This window comes from Peromyscus eremicus, chromosome 1 (genome assembly GCF_949786415.1).
Source record: "Peromyscus eremicus chromosome 1, PerEre_H2_v1, whole genome shotgun sequence".
Taxonomy (NCBI): domain Eukaryota; kingdom Metazoa; phylum Chordata; class Mammalia; order Rodentia; family Cricetidae; genus Peromyscus; species Peromyscus eremicus.
The window spans coordinates 159,519,022-159,544,813 of record NC_081416.1 but is presented as its reverse complement, the minus strand read 5'-3'; the positions used below and the strand labels follow the sequence as shown (position 1 = coordinate 159,544,813).

Here is a 25,792-nt window from a genome sequence, read left to right as displayed (position 1 = left end):
GTGTACTCATAATCCAAGCAGCTATGGCTATGCGGGTGGCCTCATCTGCCAACGTATTCCCGGCTGACATTGGCCCTGGAAGCCCGCTATGTGCTCGAATATGAGTCACATAAAAAGGTTGAGAGCGAAGTAACATCAAGGCTTGAATCTGTCTTAATACCGGCGCCACCATACTAGAAGGTTGTATATAGGCAGCAATTTCCAAATTTTTAAGTAAATTGACAACATATAGGGAATCAGAGACCAAATTAAAAGAAATATTAGGATATTTCTCAAAAACCTTTTGTATAATAAGACATTCTGCTACCTGAGGGGAGGTGGTAGGAAACTGGAAACTGTAGGTCTGACCATCGATGGACATGGCACCCTTGCCGGTCTTTGAGCCATCAGTATAAATTACAGGGGCATTCATGATGGGATTTTGAGATGTGATTCGAGGAAAATAAACAGTATCCTCCGAGGCAAATGTTAACAGAGGATGTTTAGGGTAATGGTTATCAATATATCCTGCAAAACTAACCACAAGAATAGCCCACCATGAGGTCGCACCTGTTAAAATCTCAATTTGTTCTTTGGTGTAGGGCACTATCAATGTTGCTGGTGGCTCGCCGAAAAACTCAAGGCACCACTTCAGGCCATTTAACGCCTGCCTTGCCACTAAATCGGGATAATAGTGGACATTTTTAGATCCCAATCCTTGTCCATGCAGCCACCAAAGAGGTCCATTCTGCCAAACCACTCCTAGAGGGACAACCTTTGTAGGGAGGATTACTAATTGGAATGACTGAGTATAGTCTAATCTTTTTAATTGAGCTGTTTTTAACGCTTCCTGTATCTTTTGGATAGAATTTTGAGCTTCCAATGTCAATTGTCGGGGAGAGGTCAAATCAGGATTACCTTCCAATATCTTATATAGGGGCATAAGGTCTCCTTTTGGTATTTTCAAATATCCCATTAGCCAATTAACATTTCCTAAAAATTTTTGAAAATCATTCAATGTATGAAGGCATGAAGTTTGTAAGGTAATATTCTGGGGCATAATCTCATCTGGGGAAATACGGGTACCAAGAAAATCAACAAGTATGCCCTTTTGTAACTTCTCAGGGCTAATATAAAGCTCTGCATTTGCTAAAGCTTTCAAAAGGCTTTGCAAGCATTCTTCGACTTGCTTAACCTTTTCTCCAGTTATAAGAAGATCATCCATATAGTGTATAATTTTCAAATTGGGAAACTGACTTCGAATAGGGTCAATGGCGCGGCCAACATAAAGTTGGCACATAGTCGGGCTATTAGCCATGCCTTGTGGTAAAACTCGCCATTGAAAGCGTTCATCAGGAGCTTCATGATTAACGGCTGGAACTGTAAAAGCAAATCTAGGTCTATCCTCTTCATGAATGGGAATAGAAAAAAAGCAATCCTTTATGTCTATTGTTATCACAGGCCATCCTTTTGGTAATGCTGTAAGCATAGGGAGACCTCGTTGTACGGGTCCCATAATAACCATCTGTGCATTTATGGAGCGTAGATCATGTAACAATCTCCATTTTCCTGATTTCTTTTTAATAATAAAGATGGGAGAATTCCACGGTGACGTGGAAGGCTCAATATGATGTAACTGAAGCTGCTCTGCAACTAATTGTTTTGCCGCTTGGAGCTTCTCTTTTGACAAGGGCCACTGAGGTGTCCAAACGGGTGTATCAACTTGCCAGGGTATCTTTAATCGTTGCTTATCCTCAGAGGCCCCTATGAAAAACCCAACCCTTCTCTATACCTATGGGATGACGGCTGAACTGGACTACTTCTTCCCTGAAGGTTCCTTCCCAACCCCTTTCCTGGAAAATATCCCTGTTTCCTCATGATAGCTTGTGATGCAGGGGAATACTCATTGGTAAGCTGCAAATGCATCTGTTGCTGCACATCCCGTCCCCATAGATTAACGGGGAGTGATACAACGAAAGGCTGGAACTTTCCTTCTTGTTCTTCTGAGCGCCAAGTAAGCTCCTTAGCGCTCATGCTAGGTGTTTCTTGGTATCCTAAGCCTTGAAGGGACTGGGAGGCGATAGTAAGTGGCCACTTTGAGGGCCACTCTTCCTGTCTTATGACACTCCGGTCAGCTCCTGTATCCAATAATCCAAGGAATCGCCTTCCCTCTATTATTAATTCTAACGTAGGTCTCTGATCCAAACCCATGGCAAGCATGAAGGCATTTTTCCCTGTAGATCCAAACCCATTAAGGCCTCGTTCCCTATCAGAAGCTGGAAATCTAGAATGATGAGAGGGGAGAACCAACATCTGAGCTATGCGGTCTCCTGGAGCAATTGAAAACAATCCCTTGGGAGACCAGCACATAATCTTGATTTTCCCCTGGTAATCAGGGTCAATAACACCTGGCAAAACCATCAATCCTCTAATGGAACTACCTGATCTCCCAATTATAAGGCCCACCTCATTTTTATTTAATGGATTCATAAGATCAGTATCAATGGCCTGCACCCCCATAGAAGGAGTCAGTACCATTGAGGAGGCGGCACACAAGTCCAACCCTGCGGCTGCTGACGTGGCTCTTTGCCCTGATTGGAGGGAGGCGGGGGGAATTCCCCCGATGCCTCGTTCTGAATAGCCCCGAACACTTTCGGGCCCCGGGGTCGCGGGCCCCGTGATCCGTTTTTTGAGACCGCAGGGAACATCGGCTGGAGGGGCTGCCCATTAACATCTTTCACTGATCTACATTCATTTGCCCAATGTTTTCCCTTTTTGCATCGGGGACAGGTGCCTGGCATCCTCTGTTGGTTTCCTCCTGAAGGAGACCGACACTCTTTCTTTAGATGTCCTGGCTTTCCGCAATTATAACATTTTCCTTTAGAGCCACTTCCTCGGTTGACAGCTGTCATAACTGCTGCAGCGAGGCCAGCATTGGTGAGAGGGCCCCCTATCTCCCTACATGCTTTCAACCAAGCCTCAAGCCCCTTCTGTTTCCAGGGCGTGATAGCCCGTCTGCACTCCTTTGTACATTGTTCATAAATAAGTTGCTGCGTTAAGGGGAGAGCTGTTTCCATATCCCCAAAAATTTTTCCCGCAGCATCAAGCATCCGGGCTACGAAATCAGCAAAAGGCTCATTTGGTCCTTGAATGATCTTAGTAAGGTTTCCACTCACTTCTCCTTTTCTGACCAGTTTTTTCCAGGCGGATACGTGTATCTCTTTCACTTGATTGTAAATTTCAATGGGGAAGTTTATCTGGTTATTTACCCATTGTCCTTGACCCAACAACATATCCGCCGTCCAGGCTGGCTGGCCATTTTGTGCATTACGCCGGGCCTGAATTTGGGCATGGTCTGTGACCAGAGACCTCCATTCTAGATAAGTACCAGGGGGTAAAGCTGCCCTTCCAACTTCCTGATAGTCTGCCGGAGTCAAAACATCCTTAGCTATTCTGTCTAAAATAGACAGAGGATAATGGGCAGTTGGGCCATAGGTCTGAACTGCTTGTACTAGATCTTTTAACATCTTGTAAGATACAGGCTCATGAGACCTGACCTGTGTGTTTGGGTCTTCGAACACCGGGAAAGCATTTGCTAGTTTAGTCCAGGTTTTGGGAGGAATGCGATGACTTCCTGCGCAGCTTCCTGTACTCACTTGTGAGTTAGGAGCGAAGGGCGGTGGTCGTGATAGCTCGGCTCCGGGCCCTGGGCCATAGCTTTCACGCTCATACCCCGCAGCCTCCCTTTCTAGGTCTATCTCATCCTCAGTATCTAACTCTGAGTCAGAATCAGACAAATTAATAGCGGCCAGCTCCGACCATAGGTACGCTGGTGCTGAAGGTTCCCTTTCTGTATGTTGTAATTTTTGTTTCTTCTTTTCTCTTTTATTTTCTTTACGTTTAGAATTTTCTTTGCTAGCTTCTGTTTCCTTACCGGTTTCGGACTGACTATCCTGCCATTCTGCCATAGCCTTTCTCCCCTTTGCTACTGCTTCCTGTGCCTTTTCCTCATCCAGACAAGATTTCACCAATCTCCAAAAAGGCAAGGTGGCTTTTCCTAGATCTTGTTTGTGTTTTTCTAAATCTTTTCCTAGCTTTTCCCAGGAACTCATCGTGAGATCACCGGATACCGCGAACCATGGCGCATGTTGATCTATCTCTTTAAGCGCCCTTTTTATAGAACCGGAGGAAACATTAATATCCCTTGCACCCAGTAATTCCTTCACAGGTTTGACAAAAAACTCAATATGTGAGTCAAAGTTCCCCATCTTTGAAACTGATTTCTCTACACCAGGTTTACTCAAAGAAAACAACGAGCTAACGAAAGACTGTCCCCACTAAGGAGCTTTACTTTCGTTTCGCTCGCAGCAACACAAACTTTACTTTCGTTTCGCTCACAGCAACACAAACAAGTTTCCTCCGCGCGGTGGCAGCGCAGCCAAAAGCAGCACCCAATCACCAAGATAACCCACACAAAAATTATCAACGGGAAAAAGTCCAACAAAAAGGCAAGATTGGTGTCATAGGCGTCAGTCATACCTTATGAGTACTCACCGTTCCCGTGTGAGGTTCTGAATCTTCGGCCCTCCTCCGAGTCGTTCGCAAGGTCCGAAGTTTCCCGGGTTTCGGCACCAGTTGCGGCGCGCCCCGACCAGCGGGGAAGCAAGACACGACTCCAAGATTCTTCCTCTATCACGGTTTTATTGAACGCTGCTCGGTTATGGCTTCTCGGGAGAGCTGGTACGGGAGGAGGGCCCCGGGCGCCGGGGCAAGCTGGCTTATATGCAGGTTCTGGGGGCGGAGCTTGGGCGGTAAGCTGATTGGTCAGTACTATCGGGCGGGAGAGCGACACGTTAGCATTCGGGATAAACAGGAAACCAGCGCCATCTTGTAATGGCGTTTGAGCCAGCGGACTGCTGCAAGAAACAAGAAGGAAAGTGTCTAAAGCCTGAAGAAGAAGCCCACTACATCCTCTTGACCCTCCAGGGCTGGGAACTCCTCTGTCAGCTCATCACGGGCCCTTTAGGACCAGCTCAGCAGCTCAGTCTGTCTCCAGCCTGGGCTGGCCACAGCCTTCCTGCTGTCTTATTCAGAGCACTCAACCTTACCAGCTTTCCCGGGAGCCAGCTCCCTCCACACCTTGATGTCTTCTTCACATCCCTCTTCCAGGACGCCATCTTCCAGGAAGTTCTCTACCAGTGCCCCCTAACCCTTGGAAGCTCAGCTATTTTTCTGACCCCTGTTCCACTCCCCAGGGTTTCTGTCCTTGATCAGTCATAACTCCCATGATCCCACATACCACAGCCACCGAAATGTCAGTCTGCACTGGGAGTATGATTACTGTGCTTTACTGAAGTAAAAACTCAGGCTCTTGGTTTTCTCAACTCTGATACATCTGATTGACATCCTACCCCCCAGTCCCTTTAACACTAGTTCCATCTTTCCCGATAACCTTCTGATCAAAAGGAGACAAAATGAGACAAAATTTATTGCCAGGCCCAAAGACATCGGCAATCATCCATGTCTGCTGTCTGGTGGTCTCAAGTGTTCAGCTCCCTCTCTCTCTCTCTCTCTCTCTCTCTCTCTCTCTCTCTCTCTCTCGTTCTCTCTCTCTGACACAGGGTCTCATGTAGCCCAGGCTGGTCTTGAACTCTCTAACTCTCTATAGTTGAAGTTGATCTTGGACTTCTGATCCTCCTGCCTCAGCTCTTCACGTCTATTGCCCTGAGTGCTAGGATTAAAGTCGTGTGCTACCACTCCAAGCTGAACATTCATTCTTCGAAGCCCTGGGCTACCACATAAAAAGTCCAGGTTTCTAGTAGAGAGAACACGTGGAGAAGAGAGCTGAGGCTTCGTAGAGAACAAGGGCCTAGACATCCAATGACTCAGCTGGGCTCAGCCTTCTCCCCATCTCCTCCACGGTACCTAGCATATCTGAGTGAGCCACACTGGGTATCCTCACCCATCTGGGCTTAGGGATGACTACATCCTTCTCCAACACCTTGTGGAGCTGAATAACTCCCCTGCAGAGCCCAGTAAACCACAGCCAATTATTGTTATGCTTCGCATATGCATTGTCCTGCCCTGGCTCACACGTACATGGTGATGCTATTTGGAGAGGCCTGGAAACTGGTAGGTAGGTCTCAGGGGTATCTCATCCTAGCTCTTTCCTGTTTCTCTCTCTCCCTGCTTCCTGTCCACCACGAAGTGAAGAATCTCCTCCATACATCTGGCCATCATGGTGTCCTACCCAAGCAAGTGGGGCTGAGGAACCACAACTGAACCTTCTAAGATTCAAATTAAGTTCCTCCTCCCTGAGCTTCTTCCCCTGAGTATGTTGGTTACGGCTATGCAAAAGTATCTAAAGCAATTCTGTTTTGTGGGTTTGTTAATAAGCCCAAACACAGATGCAAAGGCCCAGTCTCATGAGCCATAAGTACAGGAAACCCACAGTTTAATTCACCAGGCAGCCATGCTCACAGCACGGGGTGGAGGCTCACCTGAGGTCACATTCCAGCTCCTCTTCCTTTTGCCATCCATCTCCCCACCTAGCTCCCGGAAGCCCTTCAACAAACCATGAGAGCTGGGTATGGTGACTCACATCTCTAAGCTCAGCACTCAGAAGGTTGAAGCAGGAGGATTGTCACAAGTTAGAGGCCAGCTTCGGCTACATACCAAGACTTGCTCTCAAAACAAAACAAGAAAGCAGCCAAGCGGTGATGGTGCCTTTAATCCCAGCACTCAGGAGGCAGAGCCAGGAGGATAGTTCGAGGCCAGCCTGGGCTACAGAGCCAGACCCAGGACAGGCACCAGAACTAGAAACCCTATCTCGAAAAACAAACAAACAAACAAACAAACAAACAAACAAAAAAAGCAAGAAAGCTAGGTGTAATCACAACACTCATAGGTTCAAGATGATAGGGAGTTTAGAGTCACCACCCACTAGGTGGTGGTGACTCACTGATCCCCTCACCTCTAACTAGAGCAGGGGTCTGCCTTCCTTCTACTCTCCCTGTCCTTTCCTGAACCCAAACATCACAAACTTCCGATTCCCAGATGACAGGCAGCCATCCAGTGTCGGGAGGAAGTGGTGCACACACCCTGCAGGTCTCTGAAGGAGTCAGCAAGCTTGTTTGCACTGGCCAGTAGCAAATGAACCCCCACCCGCAACTACACGGATGGGAGGGAGGGGTCACACAGAGACCAAGTAGGCAGGTCCAGCATTTGTGTGTCAGCAGCAGGGGGTCCGGAGGGGATGAGGGCATCTTGAGCCCTCTGTAGTTAGAGGGTGTTTGTGGGTGCAGATGACCGCTCCTCGGAAACCCCAGGGTCCTTCACCATGGATCTGGCAGCAGTTCCCAAAGCCGAGTACCACTGGAGTCAGATAAGTCCGCTGAGAAGATGCTGGGGCCTGGAGGCCCAGAGCCCAGCGGTGGACCCCCACTCAAGGCCTCCAGCCAGTCCAAGGAATCTGTGAGGGCCCTTGGAGAAGGGGACAGGGAGCTACAAGGGGATGGGAGTGAAGAAGAGAAGACGGAAGAGAAGCCTTCCGAGTCCGGGGAGGGAGACAGCACGTCAAATGAGCCAGGGAAGTCCAAGGGGATGGGAGGCAGCAGGTCTGCAGGAGGAGTGTGAGCTTTAGGGGGCAGGTCCTGCTCACTGCTGTTCCCAGCCCACTCCTCCCTCGGACCCAGGAGTTCCCAAGTCCAGTTCCTCCCCTAAATGTGGGAGTTCTGCTCCTACCATCTGGCTCCACTTGGTCTTCAAGGATGTCATCGATGTCCTGGTTCGGAAGCAGCTGTGGATGAGCACACGACATGTGACCCTGGGTCGGGCTTAGGTCCAGAGCCCAGTCCCTGAGCACACCCCAGCCATGCATGCCCTTCCACCTGCGCCCTATGGATCGCTTCCTGCAGCTCCTCCTCCAGAGTCAGGCTGGCTGGAGAAGATGATGGAAAGGGCGTTGGAGCTGGAAGTAGAGCTGAAGCTGGAACTGGAGCTGGAGCTGGAGCTGGAGCTGGGGCTGGAGCGAGAGCTAAAGCTGGAGCTGAAGCTGGAACTGGAGCGGGAGCTGGAGCCGGAGCTGGAGCAGGAGCCGGAGCCAGAGCTGAAGCTGGAACTGGAGCCGGAGCTGGAGCGGAAGCCGGAGCGGGAGCTGGAGCCAGAGCTTCCCTCAGGGGATCCGCAGCTCCAGAAAACCTCAGCCTACGAGTCGCCGCATTTGCCTTTACCTAGAACCAGGAAAGATGGAGTTCCATAATGCCGGCCCATCAGGCGTGGCTCTGCCCCCTGGCCCTGACACAGCCCTTCCTTGGCTTCACCCCAATGCTTTTTATTTTTTAACATTTTTTTTTCACTTTGTGTGTGTGTGTGTGTGTGTGCATATATGTGTACATCAGAGGACAACTTTCAGGGTTGGTTCACGGCTCCCACTTTATGGGTCTCAGGGATAGAACTCAAGTAGTCAAGCTTGGCAGCAAACGCTCATTCTCCCTAAATAAGCTTACAGGCCCCGCTCCTATCCTTTCATTGGCTTCTCTCCCTTAAACCACGCCTACCGGTTCTGACTACAGCGGGCTGTCAATGGTTGGCCACGCCCCCAGGCTTTAGTGGCCTCTCTTAAGACCCGCAAGTCCCACCTCCTTGCCAACATTTCATTGGCTATTCTTTCCCAAGGTCTCGCCCTGTTCCTCTTTCTCTTCTCTTGATTGGTCCATGCGTGCACAGCCCCGCCCTCACCGTGCCCGACCGCCGGGCTGGTCCCAGCGTCTTAGGCTTGAGGCGCGGCCAGGGAGCCGCGGCCTCTTTGTCCTCGCGCCGGGCTTTCTGCCGTTCTCTGGGCGGGGCGCCACCGCGCATGCGCTCCAGGAGCGTCGCCTTGGTCCCGGAGACGGGGAGTCCCCGCAGGCGCAGCTGCTGCCGGAGCTCTGAGACCTGAGGGGCGGGGGCGGGGGCGGAGGTGCTGAGCGAGCTTTTGGGAGCGATGACTAGGAAACCAGGCGGAGCCGGAATCCAGACCGCCTGCCCCAGAGCAGCGGCCACGGGTTTGCAGGTCTGGGGCCAGCCCTGGGACACTGCAACTCGAACTCACCGTCAGCTCTTCCAATTTAAGGGTCTGAAGTTCCAGCTTGTGTGAAGGGGGTGAGGGACTGGAGTCTCCTGATGAGGAGGGCTTCATCCTAGCGACCGGCGTGAGGGGGTGAGGAAAGGTTAGGACAGGGGGAGAAAGGCAGTTAGGGACCTTAAAAACAGGAGCTTCGGAGGATGCGGGAAAATGAGGAATTCTGGACCTCCTGTGGGGCAAACGTAGGCCTGGGTTTGTGGGTGTGGGAGATGTGCAACCGTGGTGTCTCCGGCCGAGGGCTGGCAGCATGCACAGCCAGGCTTCTGGGGGAGGGGGTTCCGGGGCAGGCTCCTCTCCCTTGCACTCTGGGTTTGAGGGACGAGGGTGGGGCCTGAGTTTCTGGGTCCCTGGAGAATAAAAATGAGAGTCCTACCGAGGGTGTGGCCTCTGTGAGTTTTTCTCTTTCCACAGAGGTGGCCCCGGGGGACCCAGGGTTGACCCCTCCTCTTGGAGATCTGCCCTAGGCCCTTGGTTCCGTTCCGGAGGCATGTACAGGTGATATGTCAAGTTCCCTCTGACCTTGGGCTCCTTCCAGTGTTGAGAGTTCCTGGAAGATTCCTGAAAGAGCAAGTAAGGCCAAGCTTGGTGGTTTGGTGGCCCACCACAACTGTCACCCCAGCACCAGGGAGGCCGGGGCAGGATGGAGAGTTCAAGACCAGTCTAGGCATGCAGTTAGCTTGTCTCAAAAACAAAGAGAAAAAACAGGGACGATGCTTCAGCTTGGTCCCCACCTTCCTGGCCTATGGAAGGTGTAGTGTCAGCAGTGGCTAGGACCAAGGCTAGACTGACTGACTGTCCTGGGCACTTGCCCTCTGTCAAAGCTCACCTTCTTTGGAGACCTCCAAGGACAATAGGCTGGCTCAGGGGGCACGATGCCAGGGCTGACAAGGAAGGAAGCAGGAACAGGGGGCAGAGCTGGAGCCAGAGCTGGGCCTGAGGCTGAGATCCATGGATCTGAAGCTGAAAAGACAGCGGAGGACCCTGAACAGACCAGCAGACAGCAGGCTGGAGAGGATGGAGCGGGACTACAGGAAAGGAGGGCCAGCCTGGAGCAAGGAGCATGGCCCAAGGTGTCCAGCTGGGTTCCTGGACTCCTGAGTCCCCAGATTTTCACACTTTTGAGAAAGGAAGAGAGTTTTGTCCTCAGTCAGCAAGGGGTCTGTTTGCTTCAGATCACAGCTATCCGGTGTATTCCTGGGACAGAACCAGGGGATGCCTGTACCCCTGATTCCAGGGAAATGGACAGGCCAAAAAAACTATATTTGGATAACCGAGTGTGGGAGAGGCTGTGATACCTGACGCCACCAAGGAAAGATTGGGGTGTCTGGGGTGAGAAAACTGGGGAGAGCTCAATGGGTGGGGTGGCCCAACTGACTCCTGAGTCCTCTGGAAGTGACAGCTGAGATTTCACTGTTTTGAGGCAGGCATGGTCCTTGGGGACTGAGGCCACCATCCCTTCCCTTTGGGGGCCCACACTTACTGCAGTCTTGATTCCGTCTGTGGATCCGAAGCTGCAGGACTGTGTGGAAGGAAAAGGGAGGTGGGACAAGGAAGTGGGGGAGGGAGTGTCCGAAGCCTGGTTGATGGGTGGGAGCTACGGTTGTTGGCGGGACACACGTGCCCAGTCCCTTCACACACCCGGGGCGGGTGGGCGGGCAGCCTATTCCCTCTCCCTTCTCAGGGCCTCTTGCCTGCTCCTGCCAGCAAAGCATCTTGGGCCAGAGCCACTCCTGAGGCGGAAAGCCAGCCAGCCTGCAACCAGGAGGCAGCCATGCTCCTGGCTCCACCTGCCACTTCAGGAGTCTGCACCCACCCTGGCACAGTCGCCATCTTGCCATCAACACCTCACTTCCTTTTATCCCTGCACCCCTCTCTGTGTTACCCCTGGCGTTCCCCGCAGCCAGCACCCTGCAAACCTACCCCTGAGGCTCCAGCCCCTCTGGACTCTGGTTTGCACATATGCTGCTTTTCTGCTTTCAGAGCTAGCCTTTACATGATTTTCCACCCTGGCTTACTCTTCGCTGGCATGCATCCACATGAATGCTACTCACATACTCAAGACTTGACCCTCTGTTTGGGAGCAAAGATTTTCCAGTGCACATTTCTGCTCCTCTCTTGAGTGTTCAGAACTCTTTGAATTGGCAACAGATCTCGACTAATAACACTTTCAAGGCTTGATAGCTCTTGGTCCCCAGCCATATACCCACGCCACTCAGGTCCCACTCTGCTCTTCTGCTTTGCCTAGAGATCAGTTTAAGTCCTCTGCAACATATGCAGTCTTGGGTGTCCCCGCTTACAGCTTAGCAAGCCATGTGCACACTCATCCACCACTTTACTCCACAACATGAATGACCTTGTGCGTGAGCTTCATGGGTCCCTCCGCCCACCCAGGAGGAGTCACTGGGACCCTGGGCCCTGGATCCAGGACCCCTCCCCACATGCTATTAGACAAGCAACCTCTCACCAGAGCGGAACTTGGAACGGATGATTTGGGAGCGCTGAGAGGAGGCTGCCAGGGTCATTGCCAAGGCTGGGGTGGAGACCTGGACAAAGAGGAAGGCAGGGCCGCCGGAGAGCAGGGTCAAAGTGGATGACAGGTGGTTGTCATTTGGGGGAAATTCGGGAGAGGCGGTAACTGATTAGAGAGAGACAGAAGTACTGGGCCAGATCTTCTGGGTGGGTGGGTGGGTCTTACATATCCAGGTCTAAGGGAGGGCAGCTGGGCCCTAAACCCCTGGGTCTGAGAAAGGAGGGCTGGGACCAGGACCCACAGTGTGAGATACCAGGGGTAGGGCTTGGACACTTAGGACTGAAGTAGAGGGCTGAGGCCTAGAGTTCTGGGCTTCAGGAAAGTAGTTCTTGCTCATGGACTGCTGGGTCTGAAGAAGGGTTGGGGCCTGGAGTTCTGAGTCTGAAGCTAGAGGGCTGGAGTTTCAACTCCTGGACCTTGGTGGTATAGGAAGGACCTGAGTCATGGACTCCTGCATCCTAAGGAGAGCATTGGAATCTGGACCTCTGGGTCTTTGAAAGTGCAGGAAGCGGTCGTCTGGACTCTGAATCCTGAAGGAAAAGGAGGTTAAGGACTAGAACTCCACGCTCTTAGGGACTAGAATCCAAGATTCTGGGTCAGCAGGGAATCAGGGAGGCTGACGGGTGTCTGGGAAACGCAGGGGTTCCTGCAACAGACACCTGAAACAATGGGTTGAATGTCATGCACCAGGCTCTATGGGAAAGGTATTTGGACCAGGAGGGGAAACCAAAACGGCGAATGAAGGGTAATAAGGAGGGTCCCTGTCTCCACCCCAGGGGCTTCTCACCAGGTGGGCTCCGCTCAGCTACTCAGCTGTGCCTTGAAGCGGGTGGAGTCTGGAGGACTAGGCTGGAGACCTCAGGCTCCGCCCCACCAGCCTAGGGCCGCCCTCGACTCCCCTTTCTGGGACGAGCGGGAGCCCTGGTCGCGGGCCATGGATCAGAAACCCTGTCGGGACCCAGAGAAGGGGCGGGGCACACACGCGGAGAGGATGGGGCGGGCTCACTTCGAGGGTCCCCCTACTGTCTCCTCCCTCGCGTCCCGGCCTGTTGGGTTGGGTGGGGCGGCCACAGGCGACAGACGGGAGCAGGTGCAGGGACTGGGACCAGGGTGAGCAACAGCGGCAGGTGGTCGTGTTCGGACCCTGCCGGCAGGTGCCACCTGTTCTTTTTTCCTGACACAGCAGTAGGAGTCAAATTCCGAGGAGGGGAAAGTTCAGACATGAGGCCCAGACCCCTGGTTCTAAGAAAGGAAGGGGCAGGAGTCAGGACTCTTGATCTGGGAGAGGAGGGCTGGGGCTTGGGCCGCTGAGTAAGGAGAAGAGCTGAGGTCTGCATTCTTGCATCTGATGGAAGAGGACTAGGACCCAAGGTTCTCTGAGGGTAAAAGGTGCTGGATGTGGGAATTCAGCAGTGTCACAGTAGGTAGACAGCAGCGGAAGAACCGGGGGAGAAGGCTGGTTTGGATTTTGTGGGTAGGAGGGAGCTGGCCCGTTCTTGCTGGCAGTACACAGGGTCTGATACTCAGCAGAGCACGGTCTGGGCTGTGTTCCGAGTTGTGTGGCCAGAGTTCAGTGCTCCAGGGTCACATTTCGTGCTAGAGGGCAAGCTGAGGCCATTGCTAGAAATATCTCCCCAAACTCGGCAGACACCCAGTTTTTCAAGCAGAGGTCCTGCTACCTTAAAAACCATCTTCTCTAAGGCTCCCAAGTCTTGACAAGCAAGGTCAATACCACAGATACTTTTATTACTTCTTGGCATTCACACCCCAAGCCCATCTTCCCACAGTCCCATCGTCTACTAGACAACTCAACCTCCCAGCGGTCTACGCGGGAAAAACTACAACTCCCAGAATGCTCTGCGCCCGGGCGGGCTCGCAGAACAACAGATGCAGTTTCAAGCTTCGCGCGTTCTTTTGTCATTGGTTTTCAAGGCGTCGCAGCCACCGGGGGTCCGTGGCGGTGATTGGCTGGCAGCTCCTGCTGCTCAAGATCCCAAAGGAGGCGACGGAGCCTGCGTAGTTCCCGGTGCAATGCGTCATCTGTCACTAGGCCAGTGAGGCGCAGGCGCGAGCTGCCCAGGGGCAGGATGAGAGGAGGGTGCGAGGAAAAACTTTCAAAGATATCTCCTGTGAGGGTGAGGAAGACTGAGTTAGAGACTCAGCATGGGTGTGAGGTGGCCTAGCGCCTGAAGGAAGAAAAAACTGCAAATCCCAGCATCTCATGTGGTTCTCTGGGTCCCAAAGCATGACGCGAGTTGTAGTTAAGACTAGGAAAAAAAGGACCATTACTAAGCTATGTAGTTGGGTCCCTGGAACCTTGAGGATGGGCTGGGAAATCTTGAAAGATTTCTGAGGACAGAGGAGCCCAATTCCTATGTAAGTTGGGTTAGGTTTAGGTGTGTGGAGGGAAGAGGTTAGGGACTTAAGTCTAAGTAAAAAATAATTGAACACGTGAACTCTTCTTAGTGTACTGGGAAGGGATCCCAGAGTAAGTTAAGCCCTACTACTGTGTTAAAATCTCAGCCCCTAGTCTTTATGTCTTGCTGCATCTGGATCCAGCAATGTTAGGTTCTGGGAAAAGAAAGGGCCCAGATTCTCATCCAGAATCCTGGGTAAGAAAGAAGCTGGGAACACAGAAAGAAGACACCTCAATGCCTGTTAGCCTATTTTTGCATACCTGTGTCCACAGCATCTCTTTCTGCAGGTGGTGGGTCCCAGGATGGAGGTGGTCCACGGCCAGGCCCCAGCTGGTAGTGGCTGAGGAGGTGGTGGAGCTGAGCAGGAGTCAGGGTGGGGTAGTCAGTCCGTAGGCTGCTCCATGAAGCCTGGGGGAAATCCAAGTTAGAAGTCTATGGTCACAGCTGAGCCCGGTGCAGAAGGCCTGGCATCCCAGCTTCTTCTGCTTCTTCTTCTTCTTTTGTTTCGTTTTGTTTTGTTTTTAGAGACAGAGTTTCTCTGTGTTGTTTTGGTGCCTGCCCTGGGTCTGGCTCTGTAGACCAGGCTGGCCTCGAACTCATAGAGGTCTGCCTGGCTCTGCCTCCCAGCTTCTTAGGAGCCTGAGGCAAGAAGATTCAAAGTCCAAGGCCAGTTTGGGCAACATAGTGAAACTCTATCTCTAATTTAAAAAGTAAAAAGAGGCCTGAAGATGTAGGTCAATGGTAGAGTATTTGCCTAGCATGTGCAAGGCCCTGGGTTCAATCCCTAGTACTGTAATAAGACATAAATAAGTGAAATTAAGGCGCTGGAATGAAGGCTCAGCAGTTAAGAACACTTGCTGCTCTTACAGAGGACCCGGGTTCAGTGCCCAGCACGCACATGGTGTGTAACTCCAGTTCCAGTGGATCTGTCTCCCTCTTCTGGCATTCATGAACATGGTGCACATATATCCATGTAGGCAAACACTCATACAAATAAAGATAAATCTTTTTTTTTTTTTAAAGTGAAGGTCCAGTGTTATAATGAACACCTTTAATCCCAGCACTCAGGAGGCAGAGGCAGGTGGATCTCTGTGAGCTCAAGGCCAGCCTGGTCTACAGAGTGATTTCCAGGTCAACCAGAGCGACATAATAAGATCTTAAAAATAAAACATAAGATTATGTGATCTACCTGGTTCAGTTTTCTCTGAAAAACTGCCAGTCGATACCCTTACTTTGAATGGGATGTCTGTTGCTGTTAACCACAGTTCCTAGCATGCAGTTCATACTCAATGCTTAACCATCGTTTTCCTCAGCCTCAAACCAGACTTTGACTCAACATGTCTAAGAGAAGGACATGGGGAACTATTTCTAGCAAGTCCCACTAGCATTCAGACAGTTTTGTTCAGTCATTCTTGATACTGACTTCTGTAGCCACCAGTGGTCCATGGCATCTAATCTAGGGTTAGAGATGACTTGGGGTCCCAGAGAGGCTGAATACAGAGGATGACTGAGCTGGGCTGAAGAATTGAAGGTTAAAGTTAGAGCCATTGGGAGTCACCTTGAGCAGGGAGGTGCGGGGCACACACAGCAGGTTCACAGCAATGGAGAGTTTCCGGAAGAATTCAGTGGCAATGTCACCCAGCCCAGCCCCCTGCAGCCAATCCAAAACGAGATCCAAGTTGGTTCTAATTTGGACAGCTCGAGACCACTGATAGAAAGGTCGGCCTTGACCTGTGTAGGAAGGAATGAGAGGCAATGAATGGACCTACTTCACAGACAAGGTCTGACTGGAAACCAAGCTGCCCAAAGCTGAAGCTACCCAAAGCTATCCAATGTTGGCCTGGATTGGGCCTGGGTGGTTCCTGGCTGCTCCCAGCCCAACCCTCACCTCGTTCCATCAGTGAGTTGAGAAGGGATGCATTGGAGAAGAAGAACAAGTAGCCAAAAGTCTGGGACACGAGGTCGGGGTGCAGCTCACACTGGCTGGTCAGTTCTAGAGCTGCCTGGAACACACCCAGTGTAGGCCTGAGTCCAGGCGGCATGGCCTCCAGCTCTGCACCAGGCCCTGGCAGCTCTGCCCCAGCGGTGAAAGGGTTACTATCCAGGAGAGCTGGAAGTGTTGAATAAAGAGTCTGGGGAGACACAGAGGCAAAAAAACTTCAGGGTGACAGCCAATGAAGACAATGGGGAATTCAATAAAGGGCTTCTGGGAGTTGTAGTCCATTTTCCCTTCACCATTCCCATGGGGCTCCATGATCAAATCCCTACTTTGTAGATGGGTTTCTAGCAGGTAGTAGGTCTCCTGGAACAACTTGTCCTGAGAAATGCTTTCAGGAAGTAGCTTAGCTATTTTAAGAGCATCTCTCATGCATTATGGGGTTTGTAGTTCTCACAGAAATAGTTCAGGCAGGACAGGACACAGGACAAAAAAGTGCCTTCTTCAATCAAAGAAGCATTTGACCAGAATTTCCAAAAGAGAGTAAAAGAATGGAGAGTCCAGAAGTAGGAGTTGGGTGGCAGCCAGCCAATGGAAAGTGTGATCACACCAAGGACAGGAAATGAGGTCAGTGACAAAGAAGACCTAAGACCTATGCCAAAAACATACAGGAAGTACAGCCTCCGAGGTAAGGGCTTCGCCATCAAGGCCACTCCAGGAGGCTATAGAGCGTGTATTTTGGGAGATAGGGAATCAGGCATACCACAGCCGAAGCCCTGATTAGTCCAATCAGCAATATTAAGGTCAAAGGTGGTAGAGGAGAAATCAAGCCCCACCATAATCCTTCAGTGAAAAAAACAAAACCAAAACCCTAGGCTCAGAAAAGGGAATGAAGCCAGAGATGCAGGAAGGGATATCAGCAAATACATATAAATACAAAACTTAACAGTAAACTTCAAAAGTGTAAGCTTGAAAAAAATAGTGATTGATAGAGGAAATGAACACCACTCACCTGGACAAGACTTGAGGATAGCAAAGACAGGAAATGAACCAAAAAGGAAGTGACGTCAGCTACAGGAAGTAGCGTGACAAGAGCAAAGAACTAGGGAGAGACGGGAAGTGACTCCAAGGACAGAACTCTTGGGTCACGAAGGAAGTGATATCAGAGCAACACAATGTCAGTTAAAGAGAAAGTGAGAGTGTATCAAAAGGGGAGCAAGAGCAAGGCCCACCTTGGTGAGGTAGTAGACAGACTGCTGGAAAGTACACATGATGACCTCATCCAGGAGGGCCAGGGCCTCATCACACAATTCCAAGTCATTGCAGAGCTGTGGGTCTGAGGACAGGCCTGGGGGTGAGAGGGGGACAGAGGCTGGCTGCTAGAGCCTGGGTGTCCAGGTTCAGGGTCTGACGGGAAGGCAAAGTGGTCCTGGGCCTGAGCTCACCCTCCTGGTCAGCCTCTTTCTCCATCTCTAGAACTTTCTCCTGAACGAAGCTCAGCAACTCTGTGGTGTTGGCCATCCACAGTATGAGGGGTCGCAGCTCCACAGACACAGCCTCGGGAGTCAGAGGCACCTCAGGCACTCCCTCTGGGTGGCTGAGGAAAGAGGAGGGATCCCTATGACTTTTGCTCAATCCTCAGTATAAAGACCAAACTCCAGGGCCTGAGTCTCCCCGCTCGCAGAGGCCACAGAACTTGCACTAAGGCGCCAAGGAGCGCCGAGCTCTCGTCCCAACCCCGGGAGCCTCCAGACCTGTGCGCCCCAGCTTTCTCTTACTTCTCTGGCTGGCGGTCTCCAATTTCTTTAATTTTTTCCTGTAGAAGAGTAAGACAAGAATCGATGTAAGGAGGCTGGATTGAGGGGATCAGGACTCTATAACTTGGTTTGCCTAAAAGCACCTTTCTTGTGTGTTGCATGGCTATTTCAGTGTTTACATATGTGTGGGTGCACATGTATGTGTAGAGGCCTGAGGTTATGTTGGGCGTCTTCCTTTCTCACTCTCCACCGCGCTGAGGCAGGGGCTCTCCCTGAATCTGGAACCTGCTAATTCCAGGTAGTCTAGCTAGCCATCAGGTCCAGGGAATGCTGTCTCTGCCCTCTGGTTGCTGGGGTTACAGGTGGCCACCATGTCTGCCCAGCTTTTACATGGGTTCTGGGGATCTGAACTCTGGACCTCAGGCTTAGGAGGCAAGCACTTGATCCACTGAGTCATCTTCCCAGTGTCACAGACATACACCTTTTTTTTTTTAAAAGACAGGGTCTCTCTGTGTAGCACTGACTGACCCCCAACAGTGCAATCCTCCTGCCTTTGCCTCTCCCAAGCACTGGAATTACAAGGGTATGCCACCACATCCAGCTTCAGGCCTTTTAACTTTATTTTGAGATAATGTCTCACTGTTGCCCAGGTCTTAAACTCTCTCTGTTACTCAGGCAGGCCTTGAACGTGCAATCCTCCTGCCTCAGACTCTTGTGTAGATGGAATGGCAGGCAGGTCTGTGTCACCTGGCATGGTTCTCCCATTCTAACTCTACGGTGACAAGTAATCTGTTTACCTCATTTCCCTCCCTTCCCGTGGAGTTTCTTCTTACCCCACGGAAAATCTCTGACCCCTCTAGTCCCTCATGCAGTGAGACTTTCCCCCTCATTCTGGATTATTCCTTCCTGTTACTTCTCCAGTGTTGGTCCCACCGATGGATCTTCCTAGTTTGTTGTTGGTGTTACTAAGTTCCAGGCCCAAAGGGCTGACCCATGCAGTTCCCATGCTTCTCATCCAATGGCATGTCCCCCACATCTCAGAATGCTTTCCTCCATGATTCCACAGCTCCAAAGGGGAGACTGACGCAGAACGATCTTAAGTTCGTTAGCCTGGGCAACTTAGTGAAACGTTTTCTCAAAATAAAAACTAAAAAGAGGGCTGGGGTGTGGCCCAGAGTGCAGTCTTGTCTAGAATCCCTCCCTCAGTGAGGGGTTGAGGATGAGGCTAACATTCGAGCACCTGCCCAGAATCCATCTGAGGGACTGGGCAGATGTCTCAGCCGTAGAGCACCCGCCTGGCAGGCTATAGGACCAGGGATCTAACCCAGTACTACTAAACAAATCTGAAACCAAAGGGAGTTAGTTCTTGAAGCACAGTGGATGAATCCTATGAGTGCCATTAGCTCAGCTCATCTCAAAGCATCATGGAAAAAGTAGTTTTACTTGCTCAAGGCTTGAACGGAGAGCTAGCTGGTTGAAGTAGGAGAGATAAGTATGGAAAACTTATGGGGGAAAGCAGGAATATGGCAGAAATGACCTGTGGAGCAGGTGGGTGGCTGCTGATGGGAAAGAGTGGGGGCAACAGAAAGACTTGTGGGACAGGGGGCCGCTCACCCAAACGGCCTCTTTAATGAGCCGGGCCAGGCGGCCCAGCAGGCGCGGCAGATGGCCCAGCTCCAGCTCCCTCGCCGAATGCTGCACACACAGCGCCAGCAGAGTGGCAGGCCCGAGCGGGGGCAGGTCCCCTGCGCCTGAGGCTGCAGAGCGCACGATCTCGCCCAGCAGCGCCTCTTCCTCTCGTGGTCTGAACCGCAGCACCGGCTCGCGGCCGTCCAGGTAGGCGGCCAGCGCCTCTCCGCGTTCCTGCAGGCCACGGCCACACAGGCGACAGGAAAAGGCCCAGCCCGGGCCGGGTGGCGCGGCCCCGGGACGCGCGGGCAGCCAAGGTGGCCGAGCGGGCCCAGAGCCCCCAGCGCGGGGGTCCTTGTACATAAACAGGAAATGCTCTCCCAGGCCCAGCAGGTCTCCGGGGTGCAGCTCCGCCTCGCGTAGCAGAAGACAACCATTGTGCGTCACCGGGGCGCCCCGAGATGGGCGCACCATGGCCGGGGGCTCGGGGCCGGCACGCACCGTGCAGTGTCGCGGCAGGATGTCTGGAGCGTTGAGGAAGGTGTCCACATATGGGGCTGGGGACCCGCCGCGGGACGATGAGGGCCCACCTCGGCCGAACACGTGCTGCTCTCGGGTCATCACATACACCACGAAGTCCTAGAGGAAAGCAGAAGGAGGCGATGTCCAAACAGCATCCTTACCCACACTAGACTCTTCCACTCCACCACACCTCCTCTAAGTGATGAAAACCTCAAGGGAGGTTTCCTGGGTTCTCAAAGGGCTCTCTTGAGCATCCCTTGCCCATGAATAACCTCTTCCAAGATATTTTGTGGCTTCATCCTTTTTCGGGGAAAAAAAAGTTGGGGTGGGGGGCAGTGCCACAGTGTTCCTGTAGCGGTCAAAGGATAACTTGGGAATCGGTGTTCTCCCTCCACTGTGTGGGTTCCGGAGATATAACTTGGATCTTTAGTCTCAGGAGTGGGTGCTTTTACCTGAAGAGCTATCTCTAGCTCTGGCTCTACCCTTTAAAAAAGACCCTTCACGAGCTGAAGAAGTGGCTCAGCCATTAAGAGCACTGGCTACTCTTCCAGAGGACCCAGGTTCAACTCCCAGCACCCACATGACAGCTCACAACTGTCTATAATCCCAGTTCCAGGGGATCTGACGCCCTCACACCAAATGCACATGAAATAACTCTACTGGCTGGAAGAGGTTTCCAAACAGATTGTTCTCCAATAAATTGTCTTCTCAACTCTCCTGAACGAACTGTGCCGTTCCTGCAGTACCTTCGTGCCATACAGCCCCACGGACAGGGGCTTCCATAGCCATCCTGAGCAGACCTTTCCAAGGAACTTGGCAACTCCCATCCATAGCCCTACTTGTCAATTCTTCAGTGTATTTTCCTTTCTGATAACAGTTTCTATCAAAATCGTCCCAGGCAAGCAATGGATGTCTTCATAGAAACAACCCATGAACCACGCAAGAGGATTCCATTACCTCCATCCAATGAAGGCGCACTTTCAAAAAGACCCCTCTCTACAACGGGCTTTCGTTTATTTCCATCCAGTGATGGACTCACTCCCAAGGAAACATGTCAACGATGGACTCATCCATGACTCTTTTCTCAGGTTGGAGTTCAAAGATTCTCCCTGTCCATTAATGGAAGCTCTTGATCTTCCCCTCCCAAAGTAGGCATCTCCAAAGACCTCCACAGAGACAGTGGCCCTTTTTAGAAATGCTTAGAGATGCTTCAAAGAGTCCCCTTCTTACAGCATGCCCTATTTCATCCACTGAACGGAGAGATAAACTGCAGAAGACCCAGGTTTAAAAGTGGACTCTCACCTCCATCTTTAAAACTGGATGCACCATTTGACCCCCTTCCTAAAACAAACCTACTGCTCATGAAATATGTGATACATAGACACATGGCCTGGATGGCGCGGTTTGTCATGCCAACTACTCAGGAGGCTGAAGCAGGAGGATCATAAATTCAAGACCAGCCTGGGCAACCGATGGAGCTCCTATCTCTTAAGTTAAAAGGCTGCAAGAATAGCCAGGCAGTGATGGCGCACACCTTTAATCCCAGCCCTCGGGAGGCAGAGGCAGGCGGATCTCTGTGAGTTCAAGGCCAGCCTGGTCTCCAAAGCGAGTTCCAGGAAAGGCACAAAGCTACACAGAGAAACACTGTCTCGAAAAACCAAAAAAAAAAAAAAAAAAAAAAAGGCTGCAAGAATAGTTCAGCAGTACAGCACCTGCCTGGAACCCACCAGTGAAGGCTTGGGGGCCTTGCTCAGAGATACAGCACCTTGCTAGCAGGTGCAGAGCCTGGGTTCAACCTACAATACTGCAAAAATAAAAATGCAAACAGGTTTCAGGGCCTCCTGCCTCCATCAACAAGGGGTCAGATGGTTCCCATGTGAACCTTTATAAATGTATTAGTCTATTTCTCCTCTCAAGAAAGCTGCCTTTTCCAGAACAAGGGTCTAGATACCTAAGATGTCCCTGACCTAGCACACAGACTTTCCTTCAAGGAACGGATGTTTGTGAGAGATGTCTTTTTGACAACAGACTGGCCTCTGACCAAGACTATATTTTCTTTTCTTTCTTTTTTTCTTTTCTTTTCTTTTTTTGATTTTTCGAGACAGGGTTTCTCTGTGTAGCTTTGCGCCTTTCCTGGGACTCACTTGGTAGCCCAGGCTGGCCTCGAACTCACAGAGATCTGCCTGGTTCTGCCTCCCGAGTGCTGGGATTAAAGGCGTGTGCCACCACCGCCCAGCTAAGACAATATTTTCTTTCACCTCTGAATGAAAGGAAACATTCACTATACCTCTCAAATGGGATCTTTGTATGTGACCTACACCTCAGCTCCTACTATGTTTTTCCTATTTGGGAACCTTGTGGGAACTGTCATTATACTGGAGAGGGCCTCAACCCAAGGCATTCTTGGTGTGTGGTTTTGTCGGCCTACTATGTCTGGTGTGGCTCTGTGAGTAGGGACATAGTGCTAACCTGAGCATCCTGGTAGCCCTGGAGCAGAAGGAAGTAGGGACGGTTGCTGGGTGCCTGAATGAGGCACTGAGTCAACTGATCGAAGTCTCCAGGGTCTGTTGGTACCATCTGGGTGTCAGCTGCCCCTGGGGCCATGCTAAGTGCCTGCTGCCTGCGTTCTTGCTGCCGTCGCCTCCGCCCCTGCAGACTCAGCTCAGACACACTGCGACGCAGGGACAAATTTTCAGACCGCTCCTTGCCCCCAGACCCAGTAGGGGTCCCCGATCCTGATGCTGGACCTGGACTGGCCAGAGCCGCCCCACCAGATGCTGCCCGAGACCGATTCTTCTGTGTCCGCCAAGATGGGGCGTTGGTGCCTATGGGAAATTGGAAAACACAGAGGCTATTCCCTGGCTCTGGAACTCAGTTTTGCCCGACTCGAACTTGGAGTTGTCAGCTTAGAAATCCATTCTTTTAACAAGCATTCAGGGAGCAGCTCCTGTGTGTCAGGGACCGGTCTAGGCATCCACAATGAAAACTGTCCTCAGGATGCTGGAAATACCCACCTTCCCAACAGTTCTTAGCCCCAGCACACAGTACGCTCCCCATGGAAGGAGCTTAATGAATAAACATGTTTTCCACTAAGCTTGTAAGATCTGAGAAATTGGAAACTTTGCTTTTCCTTGGACACCAGAGACCAAAAACATGTATGGCTCACTCTTTGTGCTCAGTAAAGGTTTTTTTGTTTTGGTCTGTGGTCAGAGAAGGGATGGCATTATTTCCATTCTTTGGAGTGGTTACTTTTTTTTTGGTTTTTCGAGACAGGGTTTCTGTGCGTATTTTTGTGCCTTTCCTGGAACTCACTTTGTAGACCAGGCTGACCTCGAACTCACAGAGATCCGCCTGCCTCTGCCTCCCGAGTGCTGGGATTAAAGGTGTGCGCCACCACCGCCCGGCTTGAGTGGTTACTTTTATTTCCCTAATCTTTATTAAGCATATGCCAAGCCCTTTATATACGTTCTTGCATAGAATCTTCACCTAGAATTTTGTTGAGATTAAAAATTAAAGAATGGCCGGGCTAGGCGTGGTGGTGTACTGTAATTACAGCACTTGGGGCTGGGAGAGCAAGCGTTCAAGGACATCCTGGGCTACATGGCGGAATCCTACTTTGGTTAAAATAAGCTATACCTCTGTATTTCCCAAAGGGAGAAGGAGAAAAGATATCTTATATAGGGAACGCCCCTTGACCACCCTTACAGACCCTACCTCTAAGTCCCGCCCCAGAATAGCACCAGCAGTTGTCCAACGGGCCCCGCCTCCTTCCCTGTACACCCCATTCCAGCACGTCTAGTCCAGAGTTCCCCTCTCTTTAGGCCCCGCTTCAAGCACCTCCCAGAGGACGCCCCCCAGCACGCTTTTATTCTACAGGCCCCGCCTCCTTTCCCTATAAGCCACGCCCCCGCACCCCCTGCCCAGGGGCAAGCCTGTCATTCTACTAGCCCCGCCTCTAGCTCATGCCCCGCCCCAATATCTCCAGGGCCACGCCTCCTCCCGTGTAGGCCCCGCCCCACGAGCCTGTGCCCTTCCCCCGCTAACCGTCTGGGTCCGCAGCCCCGAAGGCCTCTTGCTCCAGCCGGCGTGCCTCCTCGCGGCCGCGCAACTCGAAGCGCCGCGCCCAGCCGGGCCGCGCGCGCCACAGGTCCTGCACCAGCAGGGGGCGCTCGGCGTCGGCCAGCACGCGCAGGTGCTCGGCGCGCCACTCGCCGCCGCCCACGCCCGCCGCGGGCCGGCCCAGCGCGTCGCACAGCGCGTAGGCGTCCACGCAGCCGCCGTCACCCGCTGCGCGGCCGCCCGCCAGCCCGTAGCGCTCCAGCGCCTCTGCCACCAGCTCGCGCGCGGTGGAACGCTCCGTGGCCAGCACGCTCTTGTAGTTGGCGCCCGACGCCAGCCCGGCGGCGAAGATCTTGAGCACGCCCGGGGGCACAGCGGCGCGCGTGGGCAGCGGGGGCTCCGGGGCTACCCCCGCCGCCAGTTCAGGCAGCTTCTTCTCGCTGGCCCAGCGCTGCGCACCCCCGGGCGTGCCGGGGCCCCCGGCGCCGCCGGCCCCCGAGCCCCGAAACAGCTGCGAGATGCGCTTGGCGCGGCTGCCCGACGCGCCCCCCGCCGCCTTCACCGCGCCCACGCGCCGCAGCTCCACGTGCGGCGGCGGCGGCGGCGGCAGCGGCTCGCTGCTGCGGCTCCCCGTGTCGGAGGACGACGACCTGAGGAGGAACAAGTGGGCGGAGGACACGGACAAAAGAACGAGAGAGGACGGACAGACAGATGCAGAGAGACAGGCAGAGACAAACCCAGAGCAAGTGACCCCGAGAGAGGGGCCGAAGACACAGAGAAACCAAGAGAGGGGGAGAGACAGAAACTCAGAGACAAAGACCCGGAGAGAGAGGGACACGGACAGTAGTGGGTGGGGGCAGAAAACCAAGATGGTGGGGTGGGAAGAATGGAGGTAAAAGAGATACGTAATATGATTAATAAAGATATGGCCTTTGGTAGGAAACTCCACGGTGAACAGAGGGGAACAAGGAAAGTGAATCCAATCCCTGGGCCTGCCTAGTGTTTCATCCCAGTGCCCATCCGGCCTGCCCCATGTCTTGGCCCAGCTCTTCCCTCCCTGCATCTAGATGTCACTGTCCTCCACTGCCACCCCCAACCCCCTCCAGCTCGCTCGTCTGTTTAGGACAGGAACCACTGCCCGCCTTTTAGGGTCCCTGGCATGACTCAGGGATAAACAAGGACAGATGGCAGGCATGCCACAGAGGTTGATCACTTACTTGACAGAGGCAGCGCTGGGCCAGCGCCGCCCCAGTTTGGCCAGCTGCTTTCTTGGGGAATTGATCCACAGGCCCACTGGGAGATGAAGTTTCCCAAAGCGGGGGCTTCCGCCCTCCTTTCGTTCACCAGATAGCATGGCCCTAAGGGAAGAGGGTAAGGCCCCAAGTCCTAAGGCCACGGAGGGGGGTGGGAACGGATGAGAGAATGAATTCTAGCTCCGGGATCCCAGGGAGGTAGAGGGGTAGAACAGTGAACTCCGAGGTCCCTGGATAGGTCATTGCTGTGGCTCTTACCCTGCTTCGGGTCCTGTAGCACCCGGAGGCCCCGGTGCCGTTGGCCTCCGTTAAGTCCCAATCCCTCTGAAAAGTGTTTTCCTCTGCCCGGGCTCCCAGCACTGGGTGGGGGACAGGAAAAGGCAAGAGGAAGCCCGGCAGGAAGAGCGGGGAGGGGGCGTCCTGTGAGGAGACCAGGCCTGGGGGAGGAGATGGGGCAGAGCTGACCCTGGCCTATGCCTTGATTCTGGGCCCACCATTCATGGGCCCCCTGCAGAGGGAGGTCCCATGTTCCCGCTGCTCCTCTCTTGGAGCCAGAAGTCAGGACCAGTCCCCAAGAGTAAGTCAG

At 52.6% G+C, this 25,792-nt stretch overlaps 2 protein-coding genes across 5 annotated transcripts; both read right to left on the bottom strand.

Annotated features, from left to right (window-relative positions):
* Window positions 1–6,830: 6,830 nt before the first annotated feature.
* Mamstr (MEF2 activating motif and SAP domain containing transcriptional regulator) lies at window positions 6,831–12,529 on the bottom strand. Of its 2 annotated transcripts, XM_059276812.1 has the most exons (11): window positions 12,421–12,529; window positions 12,070–12,163; window positions 11,568–11,646; window positions 10,584–10,622; window positions 9,930–10,063; window positions 9,477–9,661; window positions 9,071–9,158; window positions 8,719–8,913; window positions 7,869–8,210; window positions 7,723–7,777; window positions 6,831–7,597 (listed from the first exon to the last, which is right to left on the bottom strand). In XM_059276812.1, the coding sequence occupies exons 2-11, from the start codon at window positions 12,088–12,090 to the stop codon at window positions 7,314–7,316; spliced, it is 1,422 nt and encodes a 473-aa protein (XP_059132795.1). In that variant the 5' UTR covers window positions 12,091–12,163; window positions 12,421–12,529; the 3' UTR covers window positions 6,831–7,313. The 2 variants fall into 2 exon arrangements, with proteins under 2 accessions (XP_059132795.1, XP_059132788.1); XM_059276805.1 differs by having other exon boundaries at window positions 12,070–12,529.
* An 828-nt stretch (window positions 12,530–13,357) lies between these two features.
* Rasip1 (Ras interacting protein 1) lies at window positions 13,358–25,792 on the bottom strand. Of its 3 annotated transcripts, none has more exons than XM_059276762.1 (12): window positions 25,465–25,792; window positions 25,171–25,311; window positions 23,939–24,603; window positions 22,364–22,719; window positions 19,358–20,011; window positions 17,765–17,802; window positions 17,432–17,583; window positions 17,219–17,334; window positions 15,939–16,182; window positions 15,609–15,781; window positions 14,311–14,458; window positions 13,358–13,760 (listed from the first exon to the last, which is right to left on the bottom strand). In XM_059276762.1, exons 2-12 carry the CDS (start codon window positions 25,305–25,307, stop codon window positions 13,561–13,563), a joined length of 2,883 nt encoding a protein of 960 aa, XP_059132745.1. In that variant the 5' UTR covers window positions 25,308–25,311; window positions 25,465–25,792; the 3' UTR covers window positions 13,358–13,560. The 3 variants fall into 3 exon arrangements, with proteins under 3 accessions (XP_059132745.1, XP_059132756.1, XP_059132750.1); XM_059276773.1 differs by having other exon boundaries at window positions 17,219–17,322; XM_059276767.1 differs by having other exon boundaries at window positions 25,171–25,792.

Coding starts and splice junctions, on each gene's coding strand:
- Mamstr (XM_059276805.1), bottom strand. CDS start 12,090: ATGCAGGAGTCCATGACTCAG. Junction 11,647..12,069: donor TGCAGGAGTCCATGACTCAG/GTCCTTCCTATA, acceptor CTCTTTGTCCAG/GTCTCCACCCCAGCCTTGGC. Junction 10,623..11,567: donor CCGTTCCAAGTTCCGCTCTG/GTGAGAGGTTGC, acceptor CCTTCCACACAG/TCCTGCAGCTTCGGATCCAC.
- Rasip1 (XM_059276767.1), bottom strand. CDS start 25,307: ATGCTATCTGGTGAACGAAAGGAGGGCGGAAGCCCCCGCTTTGGGAAA. Junction 17,584..17,764: donor GGAGACCGCCAGCCAGAGAA/GTAAGAGAAAGC, acceptor CTCTTTCCTCAG/CCACCCAGAGGGAGTGCCTG. Junction 15,782..15,938: donor CAACTCACTGATGGAACGAG/GTGAGGGTTGGG, acceptor CTTCCTACACAG/GTCAAGGCCGACCTTTCTAT.